The sequence below is a fragment of the Microtus pennsylvanicus genome, chromosome 5, assembly GCF_037038515.1.
Source record: "Microtus pennsylvanicus isolate mMicPen1 chromosome 5, mMicPen1.hap1, whole genome shotgun sequence".
NCBI lineage: Eukaryota > Metazoa > Chordata > Mammalia > Rodentia > Cricetidae > Microtus > Microtus pennsylvanicus.
This window is the reverse complement of record NC_134583.1, coordinates 68924130-68950769: the sequence shown is the minus strand read 5'-3', so window position 1 is coordinate 68950769 and position 26640 is coordinate 68924130. Positions and strand designations below refer to the sequence as shown.

At 52.0% G+C, this 26640-nt stretch overlaps 2 protein-coding genes across 6 annotated transcripts; one reads left to right on the top strand and one right to left on the bottom strand.

Moving 5' to 3' along the window:
* The first annotated feature begins 710 nt into the window (after positions 1-710).
* Stx1b (syntaxin 1B) lies at positions 711-23179 on the top strand. The gene is made up of 10 exons (XM_075972393.1): positions 711-1502; positions 10095-10169; positions 10360-10459; positions 10536-10610; positions 13898-13971; positions 14158-14266; positions 14442-14515; positions 19299-19436; positions 19533-19643; positions 19866-23179. The coding sequence occupies exons 1-10, from the start codon at positions 1473-1475 to the stop codon at positions 19944-19946; spliced, it is 867 nt and encodes a 288-aa protein (XP_075828508.1). The 5' UTR covers positions 711-1472; the 3' UTR covers positions 19947-23179.
* Positions 23180-23275: 96 nt separating this feature from the next.
* On the bottom strand, positions 23276-26499 carry Hsd3b7 (hydroxy-delta-5-steroid dehydrogenase, 3 beta- and steroid delta-isomerase 7). 5 transcript variants are annotated; one of them, XM_075972388.1, is made up of 7 exons: positions 26369-26499; positions 25846-26017; positions 25478-25633; positions 25131-25239; positions 24961-25060; positions 24665-24827; positions 23276-24262 (listed from the first exon to the last, which is right to left on the bottom strand). In XM_075972388.1, exons 2-7 carry the CDS (start codon positions 26009-26011, stop codon positions 23847-23849), a joined length of 1110 nt encoding a protein of 369 aa, XP_075828503.1. In that variant the 5' UTR covers positions 26012-26017; positions 26369-26499; the 3' UTR covers positions 23276-23846. The 5 variants fall into 5 exon arrangements, with proteins under 5 accessions (XP_075828503.1, XP_075828506.1, XP_075828504.1 ...); XM_075972391.1 differs by having other exon boundaries at positions 25846-25965; positions 26369-26477; XM_075972389.1 differs by lacking the exon at positions 26369-26499 and adding an exon at positions 26179-26258.
* Between the last annotated feature and the right edge of the window lie 141 nt (positions 26500-26640).

The window sequence follows — 26640 nt, the reverse complement described above, 5'->3', positions numbered from 1 at the left end:
CCTCAGAAACAAAACGTAAGGTGGAGAGAATCAGAAGCCACCCGACACTGACCTCTGCCCTGCACGTGTGCACGTGTGCACGTGAGCACACCTGCACACACGTGTCTACATAAAGTCCAAGGATTCAAAAGGAAGGTGAGAGCCTAGCCTGGCACCCAGGAGCCTTGGCTGAGGGTCACGGTGCAGAAGAGGGTCCTGGCACACGGAGGTTCTGTGGTGGAACAGCAGGGAGGCAAGGACACCAGCAGGGGGGCGGGGGTTACAAGAAGGCCACTGGGTTTCGGAACTGTTGAAGGTCATGGATGTTAAGCCCTGCCTGGACACAGAGAAATGGTCTCAGGGTAGTCACCAGGTATTTGGCAAAAACAAGGTCCAAGTCACCCCATTGGGGGTCCAAAGCCCACTACAGAAGAAAGGAAGACTGGGTGTGTTTTTAAGTGATGAGATGGAGGGGGCAGAGTGGGGGTAAAGGGCTCACTGGACCATCTGCAGCACTAGATTCAAGATTTCAAGATTCAGCAGAGATCTTCCTTCACAACCCTGGTGTTGGGGGATGGAACCCAGGGCCTTGCAGGCATGCTAGGCAAGCATATGCCACTGAAATTCTTGATAGGGTAGGATAAATGCCATTTTAAACAGAGTCATCCAAAATGCCAGACCAGGAGGTCTCAGCAGGTAGTGACCACCCTGTTCTCGTGGGTAGACAAGCTGCAACCCATGGGCACCAGGGCATTCCCAGGTAGGGTGACGAAGGATGTATAGAAGAAGCCCCGCGTTCTTTTCAGCAAGCAATAGCCACATACAGGGTCAGGTTTGTTATTTCTGGTCCAAAGAGCCTCCTGCAGAGCCGAAGGGACGGGATAAAAGTGGTCCTGTGTAGGCTCACGGAGACACCCATGCATACACTCTACCTCTCCTAGGTTATTCCCTCAATTCACTGCCTTAGCCCTTCTTTCTGCTGGTCCACCCCAACCGCCTTTCACTCAGCATCCTTGTCCCTGCCTCTGCATCTCTCCCTGCTTCTTGGGCTCTGCCCCCCCCCCCCGACTTCTAGGCTTCCCCTGTGCCCCTCCCGTGGGTGCCCCTCCCTGGACTACAACCCCCAGGCGCCCCCAGCCCGGGGCGCTGCGCATGCCCCCTGCTCCCCGCCCCCTCCTGCTCCCCCTCCCTCCCTTCCTCCTCACCTCCCTCCGCCCCCCTCCCCCGCGCCTCGGCTCCCGCATCCCTCCATCCAACCCTGTGCCGCAGCCGCATCGCCACCGCAGCCCAGGCAGAGCCCAGTCGGCCCAGGCCCCTGTCTCTGCCTGGCCTCAGCTCCCGCCCTCACCCCTCACGCCGCGCACCTTATCCGCACATCCCTCGGAGGTCTAGTCCGGTGCCCCCAGACCCCCGGCCTCCAGCAAAGAGGCAGGAGGCAGAGAGAAGCAGCGGAGGCGGGAGGACGAAGAAGGGGAGGAGGAGCCCGTCGCAGGATGAAGGATCGGACTCAGGAGCTGCGGAGTGTGAGCTAGGGGGTGGGAGAGGTGGGGAGGCGGGACCCTGTATTTGGGGAGCGCGTTGGAATGAAGTGGGGGAGATCCTCTGACATGGGGGGCAAATGATAAGACTAGAGGTTAGAAGCCAGGAACCCGAGCATCTCCTGGCACCTGATATCCAGTTACCCTGCAATTGGAGGACAGTGGCTGGAAGGAGTTGAAGGCCATTGAGACACAAGGGGGCAGGAGAGGTCTCAGGGGCTTGGGCAGCCCATATGCCCAGGAGGGCCCTGGGTCTAACCTGGGGATGGGAGAGAGCGAATGTCAAGAGCAGACTGAGGGGACACCATCCTCCCCGGAGCTGGTTTGTTAAATTGGACGGATGGAGGTGGTTACTGGCCAGGCCGGGTCCAGGAGGACCCAGATTTGGGGTGCTATGGAGGACACAGGTTGAGACTAGATGCCAGCACCTAGCAGTGAATGAAGTGTGTCGTGGTGTTGGTGATGTGTGTGTGTGTGTGCACGCAAGCGCACTAGTGTGTTGCTCTGTGGGGAGAGGGCACTGCTTACAGGGGGGAGTGTAGGGGGGAACTGAGTTCCCCTGGGCCAGAGCCTCAGCTGAGGTGACCCCCAAAGGTGGGAGAGGAGAGGCAGATCCACCCACCAGGTCACCAAATTGGGTTGTGTGACATAGGCCACATAGTGTTCAGGGGAACTGGGGCATGGGAGCAGCCAGGGGCAGGCTGCTGGCGACCAGGGCCTAAGCTCCAGGAGGCCTGGAGGGCTGGGGGAGGATAGGTCAGGAGCTTGCAGGGGAGGCTGTTCTTTGGAGGGACTGCAATGGCCCCATGAAAATGATTTCGGGGCAGGGAGGGTTCGGAAACATTTGGAGAATGACATGGGCCCGAGGAGGCTGAGGTGGCAGTCTGCTGTGTGATGGTGGCCACTGGCCCCTGTGTCCTGATGGAGTGGGTTAGCCAGAATTCCAAGAGACTGTTACTCCATCTGACAGATGAGGAAACTGAGATTCAGGGATGGGAAGGGATTGCCCCAAGGTCATCAAGAAAGTGTTGTGTGTGGTGCAGGTCAAATGGCTCAGGGGCCTCCGGGCTGACATGACCTCTCGGCTTCTGCGATACAAGTTGGAGAGTGGAGACAAAGCTCTGTTGTCAGGAAGCCTCTAAACTGGGGGACTACAGTTTACAGGGAGTACAGGGAAAGAACACAGAGGCAGGAAACTGCTTGTGGAGGCAGGAGGAGCCGACAATAGAGGGAGGAGAGATGAGGAAGATGGTAGTAGCAATGGCAACTCTAGTCTGCGTGTTTTATAGGAAATCACCTCTGATTACTGGCAATACTATGTGAGTCTGGTTGTTAGCATGATCTCATCTCACAGAAAAGGGAGCAGAGGCTCAGAGACGTTAAGGAACTTGGCCAAAGTTACATAGCTAGAAAAAGGGCAGGATTCAAACCCAGACCAACAGCCTTAGTAGCCACTAAAGTAGTAGTCCAGGTGGTGCAGTTTGCAAAGCAGGTTGTCATGGCAATCCCATCAAATTCCAACCAACTTCCTGGTAAGGTAGACAGAGAGTCTGCTATGTCTAATATTTGGGAAAATGAAAGCCCAGAGGGTTTAAAGAATTTCCCAAGGCTTCACAGCTAAGCAAGGGAGAAAACAGAATTCAAACTCAGATCCCTAGCCGCCAAGACCATGCCATGATTCCTGAACCTAGAGAAATGTAATAAAGTGGGGGTACAACTGTGGTAAAATTGGAGGGAGAGGGAGATGAGAATGGGGAGCACTCCTCTGAGTCAGGGCTCCCTGCCCAGAGGTGAGAAAACCTGTGGCCAGCGCTGGGAGCGGGGACCAGGTGGCAGGGGCTGAGGGGGCTGGGCGAACACTGATGGTTTTGCTGTTAGTCACAGCTTAGGCAAAGTGGAGGTTTGGGGGGGTGCGGGTGGGGTGGGGTAGGTAGGAGCTCCAGATGTCTGGAGTGTAGGAGTCTCTGCCAGAGTTGAAAGCCAAGCTCTGAGAAGGCAGGGGAGACTCCGCAGGCCTAGGCCAGGAGGATGTGTTGAATGCAGGGCCTGGTTGTCTTGCCAGAGCTCTGTAGTCTTCTGAGGAGTTTTCAAAATCTGTTTATCCTACAGAGGGTAAGGACCCAGACTTGGAAGTGAGATTGTCTGGGCTTACGTCCTGGCTTAGTTCCTTCATGTGTGACCTTGGGCAAGTTATTGACCTGTCTGGTACTCAGGGTGGTTTGCTGGTGGTGGGTAGGTTTTTGTTTGTATCCTGAACTGTGTGTGTGCATCTGTGTCTCTGTATGTTTCTGTGTATGTCTCTCTCTGGTGTGTGTGTGTGTGTGTGTGTGTGTGGTGCTGGGATTGGACTGAGGTATTGAATACACCAGGCAGGTACTCTGTCATTGAGCTCCATCCCAGCCTCAGTCTCTTCCTGCGTAATTTGAGTGTAACGGTACTACCTGGTTTCACAGGATTATTTGGAGAATTGAAAGTTAATTAATCCAGGTGCCTAAGATGGCCTGCTGCACAGCAGCGCTGTGTGGTTGCTATTCCCAGGTGACTTTCCAGTTTCTCTGGAGCATCACGTAAACCCACGCGGATGACACCTAAGTGATTCTGGAATTGCCCGAGGGCTACAGAAAAAGAGACAGACTTGCCAGAGGTGCCACAGCTGGTGGAGCTGGTGTTGAACCAGGGCTTTCTGTCTCAGGTTGCCCAACACTTTGGGTTGGGCACTGGGAGGTAGTAGGCTGGACATAGCTCCTTGCAGTGGGGAGGCCTCAGTTGAGTAGGTGTCCCGGGTCCAAGGAGGAAGCCAGCCGAGACAGAGTGAGAGAAAAGAGGAGGACATGTGCCAGCTTGGGGTGGGAGGGCAGGGGGAGGAAAGAGGGAGGGGAAGCTTGTAAGAGCAGGAGGAGACTAACAGATTCATTCCCTCCCCTTGCCCGGGACTTTTCTCTGCCTTGCGTTCTTTGTGCTTGTTTCTTTTGCCTGTGAATACTGTTCCCATTGCCTTAAGTCCAATTTCTCCTGCATGGCAGCACGATTGGACTCAACTCAAATGTCACCTCCCCGGAAAGACCCTCCCTGGCCACCTGAATAAAGTGCCGCAAGCATGTTTCCATCACACACACACACACACAATATGTACATATATGCACACACATGCGCACAGACATATACACACATATATGCACACACATGCACGCACACACGCGTGCGTGCACACATATGCACACACGCACACAACACATGTGCACACACATGCATGCACACACATGCACACACATATGCACACATACACACATATGCACATACACGCAGACACTCGCGCGCACACATACACACACACACACTGTATATCTCCGTCTGCTATTTCACACTTAGGCACTGTCTTACTCATTTGTCACTGTTTGCCGGTCCCCCCCCCCCCCCCCGCCCCAACACGCACCTGCAGCTGCTTGGAGCCAAGCCCTTCCTTCCCAGGCCCAGGCTTCTTTACCCCTAGTGCCAATCATATATATTCGTTAGTTGAATGAGTGACTTGGGGACGCAGGAGGATCAGGAAGGGAGCAGGTGGGCTCGGTAGCCTGATAAGAGGAAAAGAAGGAGCGAAGAGTCAGGCTGGACCAGGGAAGGTGGGGGAGGAGAGGCCCAAGCCAAGGAAGCAGATGGGCAGAATCGTGAGGGTGCCGGAGGGGTCTGATGACGTAGGGCTTGCACCTTGAAGAGCCTGGGTAGGGAGTACATGGTGGTGTGTGTGAGCATGTGTGCATCTAGTCCCCTCAGCTCAATCTCCAAAACCACACACATGCACACACGCGTGTGCGCACACGTGTGAACACACACATACACACACCAGAATGCTCTCATTGCTGATGTGAACACTTTTGACTTTAAAGAGCCAGATGGAAGCTAGGGGATTGGATCAAATGCCCCACACAGCCAAGGAGACTTCGGAAGGTGGCAGGAGCTCTTCCTAATCTCCTGAATCCTCCCAGGTGCTCAGCAATTGGTGGACACTGACAAGCAATGCCCTGCCACCCACCAACACCTGATTGGCTGATCACCTTCGGGCAAGTTATGTAATCTTCCTGTGCCTCAGTTTCTTTATCTGTAAAATGGGAATAAGAACGTCTACTTTGTGGCGCAATTGTGAGATTAAATGTGAGGAACTGCTGGACACGGGCTTGCTCCTGTAATCCCAACACTTGAGAGGCTGAGGCAGGAGGATTGCTGCAAGTTTGAGGCTACTCTGGGCCACATAGTGAGACCCTGGAAAGAAGTGGGCGGAGGGACAGAGAAATAGAGGGAAAGAGAGCGAGTCCAACAGCTCTCTTTGTAGCCAGGTAGAAATAGAGGGACTGCCACCTGTCCATGGGATGGATGGAAAAAGCCTTGAGATCCGATGGGTCCCCTTTCCGGCTCCACCTCCAATCTTGTTTACTATGAAGCCTCAGGCAATAGCCACCTGTCTGAATTGTCTCCTCATCTGCCACACAGTAGGCTCAGTCCACCCTCACCAAATACTCCCCACTTGCAGCATCAGGCATCTCCCTGCCTGTCTCGTTGCTTCCCCTGCCCTCCGTGGGAGGAGACTGCCATCTGACAAAGGAAGGTACGAGGCCCAGAAGGCGGAAGCTCGCATGCCAGTGTCGCTGCAGAACCGGTGCTGTTCATTGGCCTCTCTGCCTAAAGTTTTCCCACTTGTAAAAGAGGGCTGTGATAAATCTGTCTCAGGAGACTGTTGTAAGAATTAAACGAGCCAGGCGGTGGTGGCGCACGCCTTTAATCCCAGCATTCGGGAGTCAGAGGCAGGCGGATCTCTGTGAGTTTGAGGCAAGCCTAGTCTACAGAGTGGGTTCCAGGACAGGCTCCAAAGCTATAGAGAAACCTTGTCTCGAAAAACCAAAAAAGAAAAAAAGAAAAAGAATTAAATGAGTAAGGATAGTGTTGATGCAGTTTGTAACCCAGCACTCGGGGAGCAGACACAGGAGAATTCCAGGTTAGAGGCTACTCTGAGCTACATACGACTGTCTCAGAAAATACCAGGTGGTGGTGGTGGCTCACGCCTTTATTTAATCCCAGCACTCGGGAGATAGAGACAGGCAGATCTCTGTGAGTTCGAGGCCAGCCTGTCTACAAGAGCTAGTTCCAGGACAGGCTCCAAAGCTACAGAGAAACCCTGTCTCGAAAAACAAAACAAAAAGACTGTCTCAGAAAACCAAGAGCTGGAATGGTCACTCAGCAACAGAGTGTTGCTCAGCATGCACGAGGCCGTGGGTTCCCCCATCCCCCAGATCCATACTGAATTAAATGGACGAGCGTGTGCAGGATATACAGACAAGCACCCGGAACTCTGTAAAGCTCTGCTTGGCTGTGTGTCAGAGCTGCAGTTGTGTCATTGCGTGTCATTGCAGACAGAGTGTGTTATATGTTTGTTTGTTTTAGATAGGGTCTCACTACGTAGTCCTGTCTGGCTTGGGGCTAGCTGTGCAGACCAGCCTGGCCTTGAACTCACAGAGATTCACCTCCCTCTACGTAATTAAAAGTGTGACCATGCCAGGTAAATGTCTGTTCTTGAGACAGGATCTTATTCTGTAGCCAGGCTGAGCTAGAACTCACTTGCTTCAAACTCATGGCAATCCTCCTGCCTCGGCTTTCCATGCTGGATTGTAGGTGTTTACCACCGTGTCTGTCACCTCACAGAGTTGTTTATTTATCTACTATGTGTGAGTGTTTTGTCTGCACCTTCACCACAGGCATGCCTGGTGCCCCCAGAGGCCAGAAGAGAATGTCTGGACTGTCTGGGGTTGTTGTTCCTGAGGGTTCTGAGCTGCCTCATGGGTGCTGGCTTGGAGCCTGGAGCCTATGGAAGGGCAGCCAGCTCTTCACCACCGAGACATCTCCCCAGACCCTGGTCTTGTTTTGTTTTCAAGATTTTTAAAGTAGATTTTATTTATTTTTGTTGTTGTTTTTGAGACAAGGTTTCTCTACTAGCCTTGGCTGTCCCGGAACTCACATGCTGTAGACCAGGCCAGCCTCGAACTACTGCATCACCACACCAGACTCTAAAAATATTGTGTCTGTGTGTGTTTGCCTGCACTCGTGAGTGCTGAGTGAAGGAGCCTGCAGAGACCAGAAGAGGGCATCAGATCCCTGGAGTGGAGTTATATACAGGTGGTTTTGTGAACTACCCAACATGGATGCTGGGTCCTCTGCAAGACCAACACACACTTTCAACAGCTGAGCCGTGGTTCCAGCCTCCTCTTACAGAGTTTTGAAGAAGGTCAGACGAGATGAGGAGAATGTGAGAGGCAGTGGCAGATGGCCCTGTGGTGGGGTTGCCGGGGTGCAGCAGGAGCCAGCCTGGGAGGGAAAGGAACCAATGGCAAACAGTGGCCTGGGCAGCAGCTCACTAGAGCCTTGGGGAAGCAGGCCGTGTTCCTGGATCATGGTGTCCTGTTCCTACTCGGCCTTGGGCAAATCACTGCCCTTTGCCCACCCTGGCCCCGTGCTCCTTCATCCATGAAATAGGAACAGTATTTGTTTAACTGATCTCACTGGGCTGTGGTGGTGAGGATCAAAGGGGATTATGATTGTGAACATGTTTGGACACCCAGAGGTGTAATTATTAGCCCAACCAATACTCAGGTCCTTCTCAAGGGCAAGTAGGGAGGTAACTTAGATACTCTAGAAAGAGTCTAAGGAAAGAGGTGCTGAAAACAGCAGGAGAAACTGAAATCAGACTCTAGGAAGGACTTCAGGTTGGCACAGGAAGGGAAATAGTCAGAGAAGAGGAAGGTTCCCGGGTACCTAGACCTGCATGAAGCTGGTGGAGGGTGGGCGGGTGGAGGACGGGAAGGTCAGCAGGAGTCTGTGACCCTGGAGGCTGGGAAGCTGGAAAGTTCCATAAGAAACTAGTGCATCCTAAAGATGAGTCCTTCTCTCAGAGGCCTGCAGGGCCAGCATCTGCCAGGGGCAGTCCTGGGGCAGAGAGAGACTGGAAAAGCCAGAAGTCTCAGAAGGGCCTTTGAGACCCTCAAGTTTGAATAGAGCAAGACCTGGGCAGAATCACGTGACTTTCTGGCCTACCACAGAAGGTGTCTTCTGGGTTGTGCTGGTCCCAGAGTTGCCCAGGATCTGTGGATCCCGAGTGATCTTGGTGTCTTGGTTGCATCTTGGTCCCATTTGGCTCTGTGCAGGTTCAGTCTGAACGGATGCATCTGAGCCAAGTGCTGTTCCTTCTTCTGTCGTCTGATCTGCTCCGGGCGGGTCAGTTCGCTGCTTCAGGTCCCAGAGGCTCCACTTCCAAGCAGCTGCTGCCTGGCTCCTGTTTTGATCTCATGCAGGCTCTCTTGGCTACATTCTGTCTGAACTCTGGCTCAACCTGTGTCAGGCTGACCCCCTTAACTTTCCACTGGGGTTGATTAGGGCTCCATACTTAATGTCTGTCGATGGCTAAGTTCAACTTTGCCTTTGGGAATTCTGTCCCAAGCAAAGAAGAGTGGGGATCCCAAGGGAGCCCTTTTGTGCCTTCTGCCTAACTGGGTGAGAATGCCGTCCTGGGGCTCAAAGAGGTTGGCTGAAAAGGCAGTACTGTCCTCCATGCCCCAGGGATGTGGCTGCAGGTCTGTGCGTCCACACGTCAGTAAAGCAGCTCTGCCTGGGTCTGTATGCGGTGGATGTCAGCGCGGCACTGAGGCTCCATGTGGGTGTTGGGAGCCTATTTCTGTGTGCCTGTGTGTCAGCTCTTCTGTCTGTGTCACCCGTCTGCCTGGAGATGGCAGTGTGGGTGGGTATATCCCTTTGTGTCTCTGAGCCCTGAGGGTGGAGGGTTGAGCAGCTGCAGGTTGCAACTGGGAAATCCAAGTCAGAGAGAGTTGGTGGGTGTGCGGCTGGAAGGGACTGGAAGAGAGCGAGCGAGTGAGAGAGCTAGCGACTGGTGTGGGGGAAGAGGGGGTCTCCAGCAGCAGAGTGCAGTGGGAGGAAGCAGGTCAGAGTGCTGCCGACCGGGCTCAGCCAGCCCTTGCTGGGCCTGGCTGTGCTCCCTCAGCTTGGCACCAGCTACTGGCAGTTTGGCAGCCATGTGACCTTCCATAAGGGAATGAATGGTCAGGTCGGGGCAGGAAAAGGGGAGACCGGAGCAGGCGCTGCTAAGGGATGGCAGAAGGGTTCAGAGCCCGGGAAAGCATTCTAGAATCCTCATCAGAGACCAGAGGCAACCATCACAAATGTGACAACTAGTTGGTTGCTGAAGTGTTGCCATTTGTGTCTAGCAGTGAATAGCGACACAGCCTCAACTAACTCTCTTTCAGAAAGACTGAACACCTGAGGCTGTTCCTATCTCAGGGAATGCCTTTAGCTGACTCCCTTTAAGGTACCCTGGCATCCGAGACATTGTTCTTCAAGTTACCCAGTGCTGGCTCTGACTGTTGTCCTTGCCAGCCCTCCTGACTAGGACCCTTCCTAGGCTCTGAGCCTAGAACTGGTGCCATCCGTGTGTGAGGCAGGTAGAGGACCAGAGGGCAGGCACATCAACCTTGGGGAGTGGGGTAGGACTGCTCAAGGGTCTGGCCTTGCTCTGCTCCGCAGGCAAAAGACAGCGATGATGAAGAGGAGGTGGTCCACGTGGATCGAGACCACTTTATGGATGAGTTCTTTGAACAGGTAGAGCTCCCAGTAGCCCTGGCCCAGAACCATGCCCCTCCCCAGCAACATCCTTTGCCCTGTGCACCCCTTTTCCTGCACACTCCTTGGCCTTCTGGATTTGGCCCATTTCACTGAGCACTGGCTAGTTGTCCTGATCCCCTCATCTGGCCCACCAACTTGGGTGAGGTGGCACTGAGTTCCTGCCCAGGTGGAAGAGATCCGAGGCTGCATCGAGAAACTGTCTGAGGACGTGGAGCAGGTGAAGAAACAGCACAGCGCCATCCTTGCAGCCCCCAACCCGGATGAGAGTGAGTGCCACTTCAGGGGGACTCGGGGGCTAGAGCCCCGTCCAGGTTCTCACTTCCCTGTTTGCCCTCCCCCCAGAGACCAAACAGGAGCTGGAGGACCTCACAGCAGACATCAAAAAGACTGCGAACAAGGTCCGGTCCAAGTTGAAAGGTGAGTGACTGAGTGACGCAAGCTTGAATCTGCGGAGAAAGATCTCCGCTGCACACTGGACAAAACAGGTCCCTGTAAGCAGTGCTCACAGGCTTCTGGGGACCAGATTCCTATTCAGGGAGCTGACAGGGAAGTGAGCTGGGTAGGGTTTCCGCCTGAACTGCACCTGAAAGCCATCAATCAGAGGAATGCAGATTTCCAGTCAGTCACGGTGGTGATGACCTATAATCCCAGCACTCAGGAGGCTGCCGCAGGAAAAGTCAGAGTTTCCGATGAATGTGGGCCCTATTTCAAAAAATCCAGGGAGAAGGGGCGGGGGGAATGAAAGAAACATCCTCCTCCAAGGTTTTAATTTTGTTCAGTCCTCATTTGTCCTGAAGAGGCTCTGAGCACGACACTGAGCACCCAGTAGGTGGCTCAGCAAATGCTTCTGAATTAGTATCCTCAGCTCAGGACAGATTGGACCATGTGGCTGACATCAGGGGCTGGCACGCTTTCAGGAGGGCCTTGCCAAAGGCTCATGCATCCACTCTAATTTAAGGACTTGGGTGCTGGTAATAATCACCTTCCCCCAAAGCACTGGGGCTGGGAACCTCCTCGTCGGCTGATGCCAGGGGAAGAGCAGTGTTAAGGAGCTGCCACTGGCGTGCCGTGGTCATTGAGCAGCAGAAGACAGTTACCAAGTGCCTGCAGCCCTGAGGCCCGTTGCTGAACTTTAGACAGGCTTTATCAAGGGCCTGTCCCCCAAACCATTAGCCTTCCCTGGGGCGATGAGGAAACAAGCTTCATGTCCTTTTGGACTCAAGGGGGGGCCTTCTGGGAACCTCTGATGCTGACCTGTAAAGATAAGCCCTTTGTGGGTGTGCTCTGGGGTCATGGTCATGTAATCTGCATGGGAGGAGTTCAGCCTGTGAGGTCCACTCACTGCGGACAGTCCCTGTCTGTGTCCGCAGTTTGCTCGTCAGTATAGTAGGAGAAACTGAAGCAATTATAAAATGTTTTTTTCCCTTATATTTTTGACAGCGAAATATTTTTCTCCAGATGAAGTCTTACCAAGAATCTCAAATAGAAAACATAAAAGTTGCCAGATGTGGTGGCGCACACCGTTAGGCTCAGCGCTAGGGAGGCAGAGGCAGGTAGATCTCTATGAGTTCGAGGCCAGCCTGGTCTACATAGTGAGTTCCAGGAGAGCCAGAGTTGTAAGGTGACATTTTCAAAACAAACTCCATAAAACTCAGGTTGCAGAGAGGCATAATAGTGTGCCCCTATAATTTTAGCACTCGGGCTGAGGTGGGTGGGAGGGTCACAGGTCCAGGACTCCATGGTTTCTTCAGACCCATTGTGTCCTGATCTAGAACACGTTCTAGAAGGCCACGAGGAAAACATTGTGGTCAGGGGTTCAGGAATAGTTCCAGACAGGGGACAGGAAAAGTGAAGATCGTTTAAGAAATTGACCAGACACAGAGAGGTGGTGGTGCATGCCTTTAATCCCAGCACTCAGGAGGCAGAGGCAGGCGGATCTCTGAGTTTGAGGCCAGCCTGGTCTACAAGAGCTAGTTCCAGGACAGGCTCCAAAGCTACAGAGAAACCCTGTCTTTAAAAAAAAAATTGACAAGGAAAAAAAAATTCCCATCTTTTCCATTTTTTTTCCAGTTGGTGGCAATAAGATGACCTTAAAAAGTCGTCTCAGGAATTCAAACCCCAGTTTCTAGAGTGAAATACCAACCAGTATCACTCAGTTCCCAGAATCATTGTAAAATACCCCTCTACAAAGAGTTGGCCCTAGCCCCAGGTCTTATAACATGGCCAGCAGGACGTAGGTCCCTGGATCCCTGGTGGTGTACGCCTGGTGCTTTCTCTGAGCTGGCCCAGCCAGCAATAGCACTCAGTCGTTCCTTCTTCTGCCTACAGGAGAGTCTTGAGGTGCCATCTAGCTCCATTCCTCCCGACTGCCAGGAGGATAGAGAGATGGCATTCTCAGGACTGGCCCAGAGGTCCCGAGTCTCAGCAGCCTGGGTGATTCATCCCTGCTGCACTTTCTGATCTTAATGTGAAGAAGCTGTTCCTGCAAGCTCTGCTCAGAAAATCTGAGTAATGGAGTCGGGAATCCACGGTCCAGAAGCAGTACAAAACATCCTTTACAAGTGGAAACTCAGCCGGGCAGTGGTGGCGTACACCTTTAATCCCAGCACTTGGGAGGCAGAGGCAGGCGGATCTCTGTGAGTTCAAGGCCAGCCTAGTCTACAGAGCTAGTTCCAGGACAGGCTTCAAAGTTACAGAAAGAAACCCTGTCTTGAAAAATCACAAATACCTACGTAGGTAGGTAGATAGATAGAAGTAGGAACTCAGCTAGGCAGTGGTGGTATATGCCTTTAATCCCAGCACTTAGAAGGCAGAGTTGGAGGCCAGCCTGGTCTACAGAGCAAGTTCCAGACAGCCAGGGCTACCTAGAGAAACCTTGTCTCAAAAAAACAAAAGATAAAACAAAAAAGAAGTGGGAACTGACAAGACAGGCAGGGCAGGAGAGCTATGTTTTCTCTGTTAGAACATCTACCTGTAAGCTACAGAATTCTCATGAAAGGATGGCCACCAAAAAGTCGGAAGGTAGTGGGGGTCTTGCCTGTAGGAGCAGCCACTCAGAAAGTTGAGGCAGAAGTGTCTTTGAGTCCACAAGTTTCAGGCAATGTAAAAACCACACCCTGCCTTTAAAAGCACACACGCACACAAAGTGCTGGTGGGTTTTGCTTTTTGTTTAGAGGTAAAAGGAACTGGAGACTACTTTGGGGGGTGTCCCCTCTAGCGAACGGACTATATTCCCTCCAAGGCAAAATTCTTCCATCAAAACAAAGCTTCTGTCTGGTGACCTTTTGACTCTGTCTCTTTCCCTACCTGCCTTAGGAAACTCCCTCAGATTCCTGCCTGTCTATTTGGCAGCCTGCAAAACTAGACCTCCCCACAGTCTGTTTCTTTCTTTCTTCCTTTTCATGGTTTTTTGGTTTTTGCTTTGTTTTGTTTTTGGTTTTTCGAGACAGGGTTTCTCTGCAGCTTTGAAGCCTGTCCAGGAACTTGCTCTGTAGACCAGGTTGGCCTCGAACTCACACAGATCTGCCTGTCTCTGCCTCCCAAGTGCTGGGATTAAAGGTGTGCGCAACCATCGCCCAGCAACCATAATTCCTTTCGTGGAGCATGGTGTCTCTTCCCTTAGCCTGGACCCTACCTCTTCCTACACTCCAGATCCTGGTCCCTTTCTCCATCTCCAGCCTGTAACTGTGCCTTTTCTCCCGTAGCGATCGAGCAAAGCATTGAGCAGGAAGAGGGGCTGAATCGTTCCTCCGCTGACCTGCGCATCCGCAAGACTCAGGTAAGCTCAGTGTGCAGGGGACCAGCCCAGGCAGGAGTGGTCTCTGTCGGGGGGCCTCTGGACGGGGTTGTGCCAGACAGCAGAGCGCAGGACGGAGATGCGGTTTTGAATTCGTGGGAAGCTGCTGCTGCATCCTTCTCAGCCTTCTGTTCATGACACCCTGCTGTGTCTTTCCCGATTCTCTAGCACTCCACTCTCTCGCGGAAGTTCGTGGAGGTAATGACCGAGTATAACGCAACCCAGTCCAAGTACCGGGACCGCTGCAAGGACCGCATCCAGCGGCAGCTGGAGATCAGTGCGTGTTCCCCTCCCCATCCCCAGACTCCCAGGACTTGACAGGCCCGCTCCACGGGTTCCTCCCTGGAGCCAGCACCTGGCCTGAGCCTGGAAGGGTGGGTCCTGGGTTCCTGTTTCCTTCACCCCACCACCTCAGACCTAGTTCCTGAGCAGGAAGTTCTTTTTCTCCACAGCTGGCAGGACTACTACCAATGAAGAACTGGAAGACATGTTGGAAAGCGGGAAGCTGGCCATCTTCACGGACGATGTGAGCCCCTGGGTCGGGTCAGGGTCTGTCGGGAAAACATTGGCCTCTCCTCCATGTCCACTCTGGAATCTTAGACAATGGACAACTTGGACTAAGAACTGGGAGATTCCATGGGGGCGGGGGCAGGAAGGCACCTCCGTGGAAAAGGGTCAATAGCGCTGCACGAGGCATTTTTTCACACTTGCAGGGTTTTTGTTTGTTTTTTGAGACAGGATTGTTTCAAAACTCACAATCCTCTTGGCCTCAGCAGGAAGTACAGGGATGCACCACTGTGTCTACCCTCATTTAATCGTCTCCAAAATCTTAAAGGTAGCTCCTTTCTCAGATGAAGAAACTTGAACCAGAAGGTGAAATAACTTGCGAAGAACTTGACTCCAGTCTTAATTTCTTTTGGTTTTTTTTTTTTGCATTTCTTTTTTTTTAATTGATATTTACTGAGCTCTACATTTTTCTCTGGTCCCCTCCCTGCTCTCCCCTCCCCCTTCAACCCTCCCCCAAGGTCCCCACACTCCCAATTTACTCAGGAGATCTTGTCTTTTTCTACTCCCATGTAGATTAGATCTATGTAAGTCTCTCTTAGTGTCCTCATTGTTGTCTAAGTTTTCTGGGATTGTGGTTTGTAGGCTGGCTTTCTTTGCTTTATGTTTAAAAACCACCTATGAGTGAGTACATATAATTGTCTTTCTGGGTCTGGGTTACCTCACTCAAATTTTCCTGCTCCATCCATTTTCCTGCAAAATTCAAGCTGTCGTTATTTTTTTCTGCTGTGTAGTAGTACTCCATTGTGTAAATATATCACGTTTTCCTTATCCATTCTTTGGTCGAGAGGCATTTAGGTTGTTTCTAGGTTCTGGCAATGACAAACAAAGCTGCTATGAACATAGTTGAGCACATGTCCTTGTGGCACGATGAGCATCCTTTGGATATATACCCAAAAGTGGTATTACTGGGTATTTATTTATTTATTATGTATGTAATATTCTGTCTGTGTGTCTGCCTGCAGGCCAGAAGAGGGCATCAGATCGCATTACAGATGGTTGTGAGCCATCATGTGGTTGCTGGGAACTGAACTCAGGACCTTTGGAAGAACAGGCAATGCTCTTACCCACTGAGCCATCTCTCCAGCCCCTTACTGGGTCTTGAGGAAGGTTGTTTCCTAGTTTTCTGAGAAATTGCCACACTGACATCCAAAGGGGTTGTACCAGCTTGCAATCCCAACAGTAATGCAGAAGTGTTCCCTTTTCCTCACAACCTCTCCAGCATAAGTTGTCATCAGTGTTTTTGATTTTGGCCGTTCTTACCTGTGTAAGATGGAATCTCAGAGTTGTTTTGATCTTCATTTCTCTGATGACTAAGGATGTTGAACATTTCCTTAAGTGTCTTTCAGCCATTTTAGATTCCTCTGTTGAGAGTTCTCTGTTTAGGTCTGTACTCAATTTTTTATTGGATTATGTGTTCTTTTGGTGTCCAATTTCTTGAGTTTTTTGTTTATTTTGGAGATCAGCCCTCTGTCTGATGTGGGGTTAGTGAAAAATCTTTTCCCATTCTGTAGGCTGTCGTTTTGTCTTGTTGACCATGTCCTTTGTTTTACAGAAGCTTTTCAGTTTCAGGAGTTCCCCTTATTGTTTCTCTCAGTGTTTGTGCTGCTGGGGTTATGTTTAGGAAGTGGTCTCCTGTGCCAATGCGTTCAAGTGTACTTCCCACTGTCTCTTCAATAAGGTTCAGTGTGGCTGGCTTTGTGTTGAGGTCTTTGATTTATTTGGACTTGAGTTTTGTGCATGGTGATAGATATGGGTCTATTTTCTTTCTTCTACATGTTGATATCCAGTTATGCTAGCACCAGTTGTTAAATATGCTTCTTTTTTCCATTTGATATTTTTTGCTTCTTTATCAAAGATCAGGTGTTCGAAGATGTGTGGATTGATATCTGGGTCTTCTATTCGGTTCCATTGGTCCTCCTGTCTGTTCTTATACCAATACCAGGCTGTTTTCAGTACTGTAGCTCTGTAGTAGAGTTTGAAGTCAGGGATTGTGATGCCTCCAGAAGTTCTTTTATTCTACAAAATTGTTGTGGCTGTCCTGGGTTTTTTGCTTTTCCATGTGAAGTTGAGTACCGTTCTTTTGAGTTCTGTGAAGAATTTTGCTGGGATTTTGATAGGCATTGCATTGAATCTGTAGATTGCTGTTGGTAAGAACACAGTCTTAATTTCTGAGTCAGAGCTCTTCAGTGTGGTGACTGAAGCAACAGCATTCTCCCCTCCCTGGGCCCACAGGACCCACAGCCCTTCCCCCTCCCGAAGCATGCCATTCTCTGTCGCTCATTTTTGGGGGCTTTTCATAGGGCCCTGTTCTGTTATATGTGAGCACAGGGGCTTCCCCCAAACCCAGGTTCTCTTTTTCTTTGTGGACGTGTGCTCTGGCCTGCCCCGTCCTGTGTCCATCTCTTCCTCTGTGGCCAGATGGATTTGAGAAATGGGTGTAAGCAGATATAAAGTGTTCACTGTGGTTGTCTAAGAGTTTGCAGTGAAATGTGATATTTGTTGAGTTGACCCTGGTGGGCCAGTGGGACACCCCTCCTCCTTCCAATACAGCTCTCCTCAGGCTGTCTTGTCTGGTGGGCAACTCCAAGAGGTCTTACTTTAGTGGCAAGAGCTGGCCTCTGGCCAGGCATGGTGGTACACACCTTTAATCCCAGTGCTTGGGAAGATCTCTGGGAGTTCAAGACCAGCCTGGACTACATAGCTTCCAGGGCAGCCAGGACTACATAGGGAGACCTGCCTCAAATAAATAAATAAATAAATAAATAAATAAATAAATAAATAAATAAATAAATGGGTTGATCTCTGCCCCCTGGCATTCCATTGTGGCCATGGAAACCACCTTTATGGAATTCACTCAGTTTCACAACGATGTCAGTGGGGTTGGGAACCTGGATGGGCTGAGGAAAAGGCAGATGAGCCCTGGATGGGCTGAGGAAAAGGTAGATGAGCCCTGGATGGGCTGAGGAAATGGCAGATGAGCCCTAAGTGTTGGCTAGGATTATTTTTTTTTAATATTTATTTATTATGTATACAATATTCTGTCTGTGTGTGCCTGCAGGCCCGAAGAGGGCACCAGACTTCATTACAGATGGTTGTGAGCCACCATGTGGTTGCTGGGAATTGAACTCTCCAGCCCGGCTAGGATTATTAATACTGGAGTCAAGGAAAATGTTAGGAGTTGTCATTGAGATGGATTTTAAGATCCAACAGGATGGGGCTGAAGAAGTAGCTCAGTGGTTAAGAGCACTGGCTGCTCTACCAGAGATCCTGAGTTCAGTTCCCAGCACCCACATAGTGACTCTCAACCATCTGTAACTGTAGTCCCATGGGACCCAATGCCCTCTTCTGGTGTGCAGATGATGTACATGCAGACAAAACACCCATATATGGAAATAAATAAGTCTTTAAAAAAGACAAAAAGAGCCGGGCACTTTAATCCCAGCACTTGGGAGGCAGAGGCAGGTGGATCTCTGTGAGTTCAAGACTAGCCTGGTCTACAAGAACTAGTTCCAGGACAGGCTCCAAAACCACAGAGAAACCCTGTCTCGAAAACAGCAGAAAAAAAAAAGACAAAAAGAGACACCAGGATCTGGGGAGAGATGGTTTAGTGGTTATGGCGCCAGAGTTTAACTGTGTTGGGCTCACAACGTCCTGCAATTCCAATTCACGTGGGCAGCTGGACTTACATTCTAGTGTAAACACGTACACATTTAAAAATCTAAGCTAAAGAGGAGAACCAAATGAGTGTTTAGATAATGAGAATATTGGTGAAGAGCAGTCAAAATGTAGACAGGAGACAGGGACACTTGCAGGACAGCTGCTGGGTGACCTTGGCGCTTACAATAGGGGCAGGAAATATGGGTAGAAAGGGTCTATTTTGGGAGTGAGCTTGGTGTAGGTACAGAGGGAAAGCAATTGCTCACTGTGTTCTAAACTCAGTAGGAGCCAATGTCTGGGTCAGGAGCTGAGGGGACGCTGTAGCTGTGAGCTGGAATTTCTCCTCCTGATCTCGAGACCGATGTGCATCTTGTTCTTATTTATCCCCTGCTTCATCTCACGAGGCTCCTGTTGACTTGCGGGCACACTGCCTCCACATCTGAGCCTCTGCCTTTGCTACTTTCCCACCTGCTGTATCTTGCCATTGCCCGTCAGCTTTGACCATCTCTCTTCCCTGGGCTTCCCTGGTGTGTGTTCCACTACAGGAAGCCCTGGGGCCAGATTGCCAGCCTTCTACAAGCTTTATTTCTTGTAATTCAACAAACTTCTTTTGATGCTTATGGTGTTCCAGGGATTGTCCAAAGTTACATACACAGACACATTCAATTTCACAACAGTCTTTTGAGATAGGTGCTATTATGATCCTTCTTCCTTCCTTCCTTTCCCTCCCTTCCTCCCTTCCTTTTCTTTTCTTTCTTTCTTTCTTTCTCTCCCTCTCCCTCTACCTCTTTTTCTCCAGATAGGGTTTCTCTGTGTAGCCTTGGTTGTCCTGGAACTCACTCTGTGGACCAGGCTGACCTCAAACTCACAGAGGTTTGCCTGCCTCTGCCTCCCGAGTGCTGGTATTAAAGGCATGCACCAGCACACCCAGCCTATGACCCATATTTTCTAGGTGGTGGCTAGCAAGGTCCAGAGAGGGTAAATAATTTGCCCAAGGACTTGTACCCAGCCCCTCTAGCTGTTAAGTTGAAACTGTTACATGGACAAAGGTTGGTCACAGCCCATTCTTCCTCGCACCGCCCTAGATCAAAATGGACTCGCAGATGACAAAGCAGGCACTAAATGAGATCGAGACCAGGCACAATGAGATCATCAAACTGGAGACCAGCATCCGGGAGCTGCACGACATGTTTGTGGACATGGCCATGCTCGTGGAGAGCCAGGTACAGGCTGCACCAGTCTGGGGGACCCCACGAGCCCCAAGGGTGCCTTTTCCAGCCGACCCTCATTCTCCCTTCTTCATATTCCCCCGTCTGCAGGGCGAGATGATTGACCGCATCGAATACAATGTGGAACATTCCGTGGACTATGTGGAACGAGCTGTGTCCGACACCAAGAAAGCTGTGAAATATCAGAGCAAGGCGAGGAGGGTAAGCCAGTGGAGGTGGCCTGACGGGGGTAGGAGATCAGTGGGCGGGGTGTGGCAGTTACGAAATGGGTGAGAGGCCTTATCTCTGGCTCTGACCTCTTCCTGTTTCTGTTTTCTCTCCCCTCTTTCCTCATGTCCTATATCCCAACTCTCCCTTCATTTGTCTGTCTGTGTATCTGTCTCTCTCTCTCTTCCTCTTCACCCCTCATCTTTGCACCTGCAGAAGAAAATCATGATCATCATTTGCTGTGTGGTGCTGGGGGTGGTCTTGGCGTCATCCATTGGGGGGACCCTGGGCTTGTAGGCCCCTACCCTTCTCTTCCCTCAGTCCCTCTCCACTCATCGGGAGCAATCCCCGTCCCTCACTTTCCCCTGCTCCGAGCTCACTCCCAAAACAGACCCAGGCAGTTTCAGCTCCTGCCACCCTCACGCACACCCTGGAATCCCTGGCTCTGACTTTGCCATGGATCCCCCCTCCACCTTGCCGCACATAGATAACAGCAGGCGTGATCACACATGCACACTAACATGCATGCCGCGGGCACATGCTCAAGACGTGTGGACACCCCAGCGTGTATGTACTTGTGTAGATGTATGTAGATCCCCTGAACCTCTTTCTGCCACCTCCATCCTGTGTGGTCTGAACTTCCCTCTCTCCCGTTGCTGTGCAGACTGTGGCCGAGTAGAACACAGCAGCCCGCCATACCCCAACCTGTCTTCTGTGAACAGACATGTGTAGTGCAGGTGTGTGTGTGTGTGTGTGTGTGTGTGTGTGCATAGATCTGTAGCCATACAATGTGTGTACATGGAGTTGTCTAAGTGTGAAAACCCAATGCAAAAGCAGCTCCTCCACTGACCTCTCTCCTATCTGCTCCATCTGGAGTGGGAGGTACGTGTGAGGGTAATTCCAGCCTCCGAGGATCCAGGGAGGCCCAGAGACCACTGCACATGTCTCCTGTGATGTAGAATTCACAAACTCTCCTGGCTCAGTTACTGCCAGGGGTTCACTTAATGTCCTGGGGACTCCCCCCACCCGTGTGTGTGTGTGTGTGTGTGTGTGTGTGTGTGTGTGTGTGTGTGTGTTGAGCCTTGAGTTCAGGGGAGGCAAGTGGAAGCCTGTGTGTAAATGATAAAGATCCTGACTTAGTTTGTATGAGTGTGTACTTCCTAATAGATGGTGATGTAAAGGGCTTGTGCACAGGACTCTCTCTCTCTCTCTCTGTCTCTCTGTCTGTCTGTCTCTGTCTCTCTCTCTGTGGTGTAGTGTTGATAATCTTCTCCTAGACAGAGCCATCCATGCTGTGAATCAGACACTAGTTTTGAATGGGTAGAGATAGCTGTCACTAAGCTACTGGAAGACAACTGTGTACGTGTGCACCCTTATGGACTTTCTACATGTTTCTGCTTCTGTGCATCACGCGCACACACGTTTCTCTTTAAGTTCATGCTCCCCAGGTTTGTTTCTCCAGACTTAGTTGCTCCCTCCCTTTCCTCAGAACAGCGGCTCACACTGCTCCATCAGGAGTGTGCCAGTGCCGTGTCCTCCCTCTCCAGACCATCTGACGGGAGCACACACCCAGACTCTTACCTTTCTCTTTCTGCCTGACAGCAGTACTGAGCCTTGAACAACTAGCATGTCCTAGTGTGTTCATAAATGCCAAGGCTGAGGAAGTTCCAGAAAGGTGGTCACACACAGGGGCTGGGGCCTCACACACAAACAGCATGGTGCCCATCCTGGGCCACACCAGTTTGCACACAAACTGTCTCCTGGAAGGAGTGTGGTAGGCCTAAGGAGGTAAGATGCCAAGGGTTGCTCCAGACAAGTGGGAAACCATGGCATTTACCCTTCCTGCCTCTCAGACTCACCTCGAAGCTCGTTTGTCCTCACTGCCTCAGCCAATGCTCTGAACTCTTCCTCGAGGAACTTGTGTTTGGGCAGCTGGATTTTACACACACTTGAGTGGCTACTTAGGGCCATCCTTGAATCTGTCCCTCAGACACATGTACTGCTGAAGCATCAGCCATGGCCACTACCACAGCCGGGTGACAGGGAGGTTGAGACAGGGAGCATCCTCCAGCGGTGAGGAATGGAGAAAGCCCTTCCACTGTGTGCACAGCTATGTGTGCACTTTGTGGGCTCTCTGGGAGCAGGCAGGATGTCAGCGGGATAAAGGACAGCACTGCAAGTCCTGTGAACGTGTAGGCACACAGAGGCACATGTGTCCTGGCCTGCAATCGGGTAGCCATGTGAAGTGTGTGTGAACACAGGTGCATGCAGGACGAGGGGAGAGGAGGAGTCCCTGAAAATATGGCTTTCTAGATGGAAATGTTCTGAGCAAGCCCTGACAGCTCATCTCTTTCCTGCCTGGCTGTTTGAGCTCTGCCCACCTGGTGTGTATGCGTGTGTGCATGTGTGCATCCACATGTGTGTAACCCCCAGGTTAGCTGTGCTGAGGAAGGAGCCTGACTATCCATTTCCAGAATACTCTTCGGCAGGACAGGAGTTCGCCCAGAGCTTCGTGCCCCCATCCTTGACTTCTCTGGAGATGCCAGAGGAGGCCCCAGCATCCTCCCACTTTTTCCTTCAGCCCAGCCAGAACCCCCTTCAACCTAGGTGTTTCTAGCAGCCTCTCTTGACACCCCAGTCACGGTGTTCCCAAGGACAGACTGTGGCTGGCATGCTGCTTTTGCCTCTTTGAATGGCACTGGGCTCAGGGCTGCCCACCACTGGGCCTCAAGTGGATTAGCAGTCCTGAGTCTGCTGTAACCCAGCTTTCTACAAGACCTACACATCACATGATGGACAAGCTTGTTGACCGTTGTCCATATGTGTGTCCTGGATGATTGTCTGGGGGCTGGTGTCTTTTGCATGTTCTCAGATAAGTGTGTGCCGCCTGCCCTCCACACACCTAAAACCATCAAGCCCAAATGTGCCCCCGTGGTGGTCCTAGGCCCAAGCCAGGACTCAATGCTTCCATTGTCCCTTCCTTGCCTCTTACAAAGCCCACTATGTGTCCGTCTCCTGTGCCCGTGGGTCATCACGCTCTTGTCATGCCTTGAGCGTGTACACATGATGTGTTCTGTGAACTCACCCTGCCCTGCCCACCTCACAGAGGACAAGATGGCTGGTCCCTAGCTCCCCTCTCCCCACCTCGCCTCTCCCCACGCCCCGCTGTGCAGCTGTGTGCGTTGGTGTGTTTCTGTGTTGCTGGCGTGTCACGTGATGTAGCCATGTTTGCTGACATGAGCCCCTGCCCCCTTTTTTTCTCCATTGGTTTCTAGAACTCTCTCCCTCCCCTCCCCTGAGGGGACAGGACTCCTGGGGCCTGGCTGGGGGCCCAGAGCCTGGCCACCCTCCTGTTAGCCCTCAGAGTCTTATTTCTCTCTATTGGTGATCAACTTGCAAATGGATCAAATACAGGAAATTTTGACCCCTGCCCCAGACCTGCATGTCCTGTCCCCAGAGTGCCCGAACCCCATCCTGGGCCAGGTTGGGCCTGGTGGGACGGGAGAAATAGCAACCAATCCAACAGCGGGCTTGCTGTGTGCTCACTTCCTTCTGTCCCCACATGGGACAGGCGCCGTGGTGACGGGAGACACTTGGGGGAGGGGAGACAACAGGTAGACACAGACTTGGAAAAGGATTTTAATCCAGGCTTGGCCTGATACTACATGGTTGGCCCCCTTGGCAGAAAGCTAACAATATCACAGGTACTGAATGTGGTTGGAGAAGACATGGAAACTCACTGATTTCTTCAGCTTTCTTTAAAGCAAATTAAAAGATAAATGTCTAATAGAGATACACATTTAAATAATGATAGAACTATAACCCCTTAAGGAGAGCCAGATGTGGCAGAAGCCAGGTCTGAAGACCACCTGGAGTAAGCAGACCAGCGTGAGCCCCTTCCTGCTTGAGAAACCAGAAGTGGGAAAGGTAGTGAGACCATTTAGAAATCAGTTTTGCCACTCAGCTGGCAGGCCTCAGGACCAAAGATAGGCCTGTTCCTAAACCCTGTTAGAACTTGGAGGCTGGGATAGCACCCAGGCTCAAGATCTATGTAGTTAAAACGTGGCACGGTTCCTACCACCCAGTCAGGCACCACAGCCCCTAGCTTCAGAAGGCAGTCGTTTCTCTCCATCCAGGCTCTGAAGGTTCAGGACCTTGAGTGTGTGCCACAGTGGCCTCCAGTCCCTGGCCCTGCTGTCACCAGGCCGAACCCTCCAAGGCCTGCACCCAGTGAATGGTGCGGGCCTTGCTCTCTTCCCATGAGAAGAGGGGCTTGTAGCCAAAATGGCGCTGTGCCTTGTTGGTGCTGACAGTAAAGGTGGTGTTGGCCACGGCCAGAGTGTAGGGATTCAGCAGGGGTGTGTACAGTACCAGTGGGCGAAGCAACCACTGCAGCAGGGCATTGAGAGTAGCCAGCAGCAGCAGCAGCCAGTAGGGCAGCAGTGGCTGGGTGCCTATCAGCCGAAGTCCACAGGGACCCAGAAACTCCATGTTGAAGTCCTCGTAGCTCTTATAAGGTGATTTATCATAGCAGAAATACACCTGGCCACCCATGAGTGCTGCCCGCTGCTCCAGCTCTCGGGCCACCAGCACGTGCATCCAAGCCACATTGCCTACCAGTAGGGAGGGAGGCAGATAAGCCCCTGAGGACCCTTGGTCCAGGCCCCTGTTTGGCCCAAACCTCACTACCAACTGGTCAAGGTGGCTCTCCCCCACCCCTGTAGCCACCCGCCCTCCCGGATATCCCGTAGCTACTCGGTTCCTGTCTGGATGCTGCCCTTGTCTTTCTCTGGAGAACTGTCCTCACCCTGCTTCAGTGCTCGGCATAACCCATGACATGTCAGCCCTCCCAGCTGGCGTGGAGACTTTCTCTTGCGATCCATGCAGAAAGTGCCCACATGATCACCGTCTGCCTGAGCCCTCACAGGGCCAGGGGGACACTCGTGACTCTGCCACCTTCAGAGCCAGCCCCCTTGCGCTGCTCTCGGGCTCCCTTTGCCTTGCTCTGTCCTTACCAACATAGACTCGACCGTGCTCCACAGAAGCCGGGACAACTCGAAAGAGCCGACCCCCAAAGCGCAGTCCTTGGTTGTAGAAATCTCTTATGACCTGATGACCTTCACCGTAGATGCCCGTGGGTCGAAGGGCACATGTCACCAGGGGTAGCCCTCCGTTGACCTGGTGGCAAAGGGAAAATGATGGAGCACACGCTTCTATCCTGGCCACCATGGGGCGGAGATGAATGCAAAGAAGCCTGGGGGTCAGGTTCTCCTCTACCTTCAGCACCCCAAGCCCTGTTTTTGCAGCCTACCTTCCTTCCGTTGGCCTCCAGGACCAGTTGCTCAGCAAGGGCTTTGCTGCAAGGGTAGGGGTGCCTGTGGACTGCTTCATATGGGGTGTCCTCATTGCCCCTAGAGGGGGAGAAAACAGATTCAATGCTGGAGGTAAAGGGCCTCTGACATTCGGTGGGGCTGAGCTCACCTGTAGAAGGGGTGGCCCTTGATATTAGGCCCCACAACTTCCATGCTGCTTGTGTAGACCAGGAACTGAGTTCCAGTCCGTATACAAGCCTCGATCACATTCTGCGTGCCTGTGAAGGGAAGGGACAAATGTAAGCTGTCTTCTTCCTGCCTCGACATCTTTTTTGGCTTCACCCTGTGTCCAGGGTGAACCACCACAGGTTAGGAAAGGGTGGGGGAGCAGTGACGGGGCCCCGTGATCAGCAGGACAGGCTATCACAAGAAAATCACAGGATGCCCATGCTAAGGTCAGGCCACATGCTAAGGAATGACGGTGTCACACGGAAGAACATGTAGGTAGCACCTCACCCTGCACGTTCACTTTGTGGATGGTCTTTGGACTGGCCTTCCCAAACACATCCACCAGCCCAGCTGTGTGGATGACCACATGAGATCCAGCCACAGCAGCTGCCACCTCGTGGGCCTGAGTCACATCCCCCTGGATGGCGGTCACCTGCACAGGCCCTGGTGGAGAAGCCCAAGGCAGTGTCAGAGCTGAGGACTTCGCCGGCTGCAGAGTTTGGCCTGCATGCCCCTAGGGGACCATGTGTTCCCTGTGACTCACCCATCCCGCCTGCGTGAGCTGGAGGACAGACATAGGAATCACCTTTTCCACAACTGCACAAATCCCAGTTTGGGGAGGTTGGGGCGCCACACCTACTGCCCCACTCAGTCACCTGTTTTCAGCTCCTCCAGCCAGGAACTGAGGTGCAGGTCAAAGACACGCAGCTCCCGAAGCCTGGGCTCCCGCTCCAGCAGCATTCGAACAATATGCTCCCCGAGGAAGCCACAACCACCTGTGACCAGGTAGACCAGTGTTGGCACCTGTGCAGATTCTGCCATGCCCAGCTGTGGGAAGAGAATTTAGCTCACTAGAATTGCCTGACACCACTTGCTTCAACTATGTGTTTTTCCTAGAAGGGATCTAGTAGGTGGGGCGATAATCTAGGTGGAAGAGGCTTAGTAGCTGTGGGTTGCAGTTGTGTGCTGGTAGCAATCAGACTGCCTACCCTCTTACCCTGCTAAATCACCCGGATTGGATGCAGAACGGGCTAGGGATTGAGGTGGATGGAAAAAATGACTGGGGATACTAAAGAAGGGAAAAAAGGTAAAGAGTCGTTTAGAAAGGGTGCAAGGAGGTGGTAAGGACTGAGCGAAGTAAGAGAAGGGCCCCTTGGGCTCAGTATTGTCTCTGCCTACCTGTAGCTAGTCCCAGGGAGTCCAAACTGGCCACTGGGAGAGGCTGTGTCCTGGGCTGGTGGGCCAGCTAGCTGCACACAGGCTTCCTTCCTTCCGTTTGCTCCTCCTCCCTGGCCCATTCCAGGAAGACCAGCCTAGCCTCCACCCCTAGGGGCGGGCAAGGGAGTTTGGAGGAGGAGGGAATTCTCTTGCCAGAGTGCCCCCTGGTGGCCATTCCACTCTCTGTGGCAGAGGACAGAACCTGCCCACTTGCTAAAGACGTATTTAGGGAT

Excerpts from the sequence above, each read along its gene's own strand:
- Stx1b (XM_075972393.1), top strand. The coding sequence starts at position 1,473 with ATGAAGGATCGGACTCAGGAGCTGCGGAGT. Across the intron at positions 1,503-10,094 it reads GGACTCAGGAGCTGCGGAGT|GCAAAAGACAGCGATGATGA; the intron begins GTGAGCTAGGGG and ends TCTGCTCCGCAG. Across the intron at positions 13,972-14,157 it reads TGCGCATCCGCAAGACTCAG|CACTCCACTCTCTCGCGGAA; the intron begins GTAAGCTCAGTG and ends CCGATTCTCTAG.
- Hsd3b7 (XM_075972388.1), bottom strand. The coding sequence starts at position 26,011 with ATGGCAGAATCTGCACAGGTGCCAACACTGGTCTACCTGGTCACAGGT. Across the intron at positions 24,828-24,960 it reads TGGAGGCCAACGGAAGGAAG|GTCAACGGAGGGCTACCCCT; the intron begins GTAGGCTGCAAA and ends CTTTGCCACCAG. Across the intron at positions 24,263-24,664 it reads GCACGGTCGAGTCTATGTTG|GCAATGTGGCTTGGATGCAC; the intron begins GTAAGGACAGAG and ends CCCTACTGGTAG.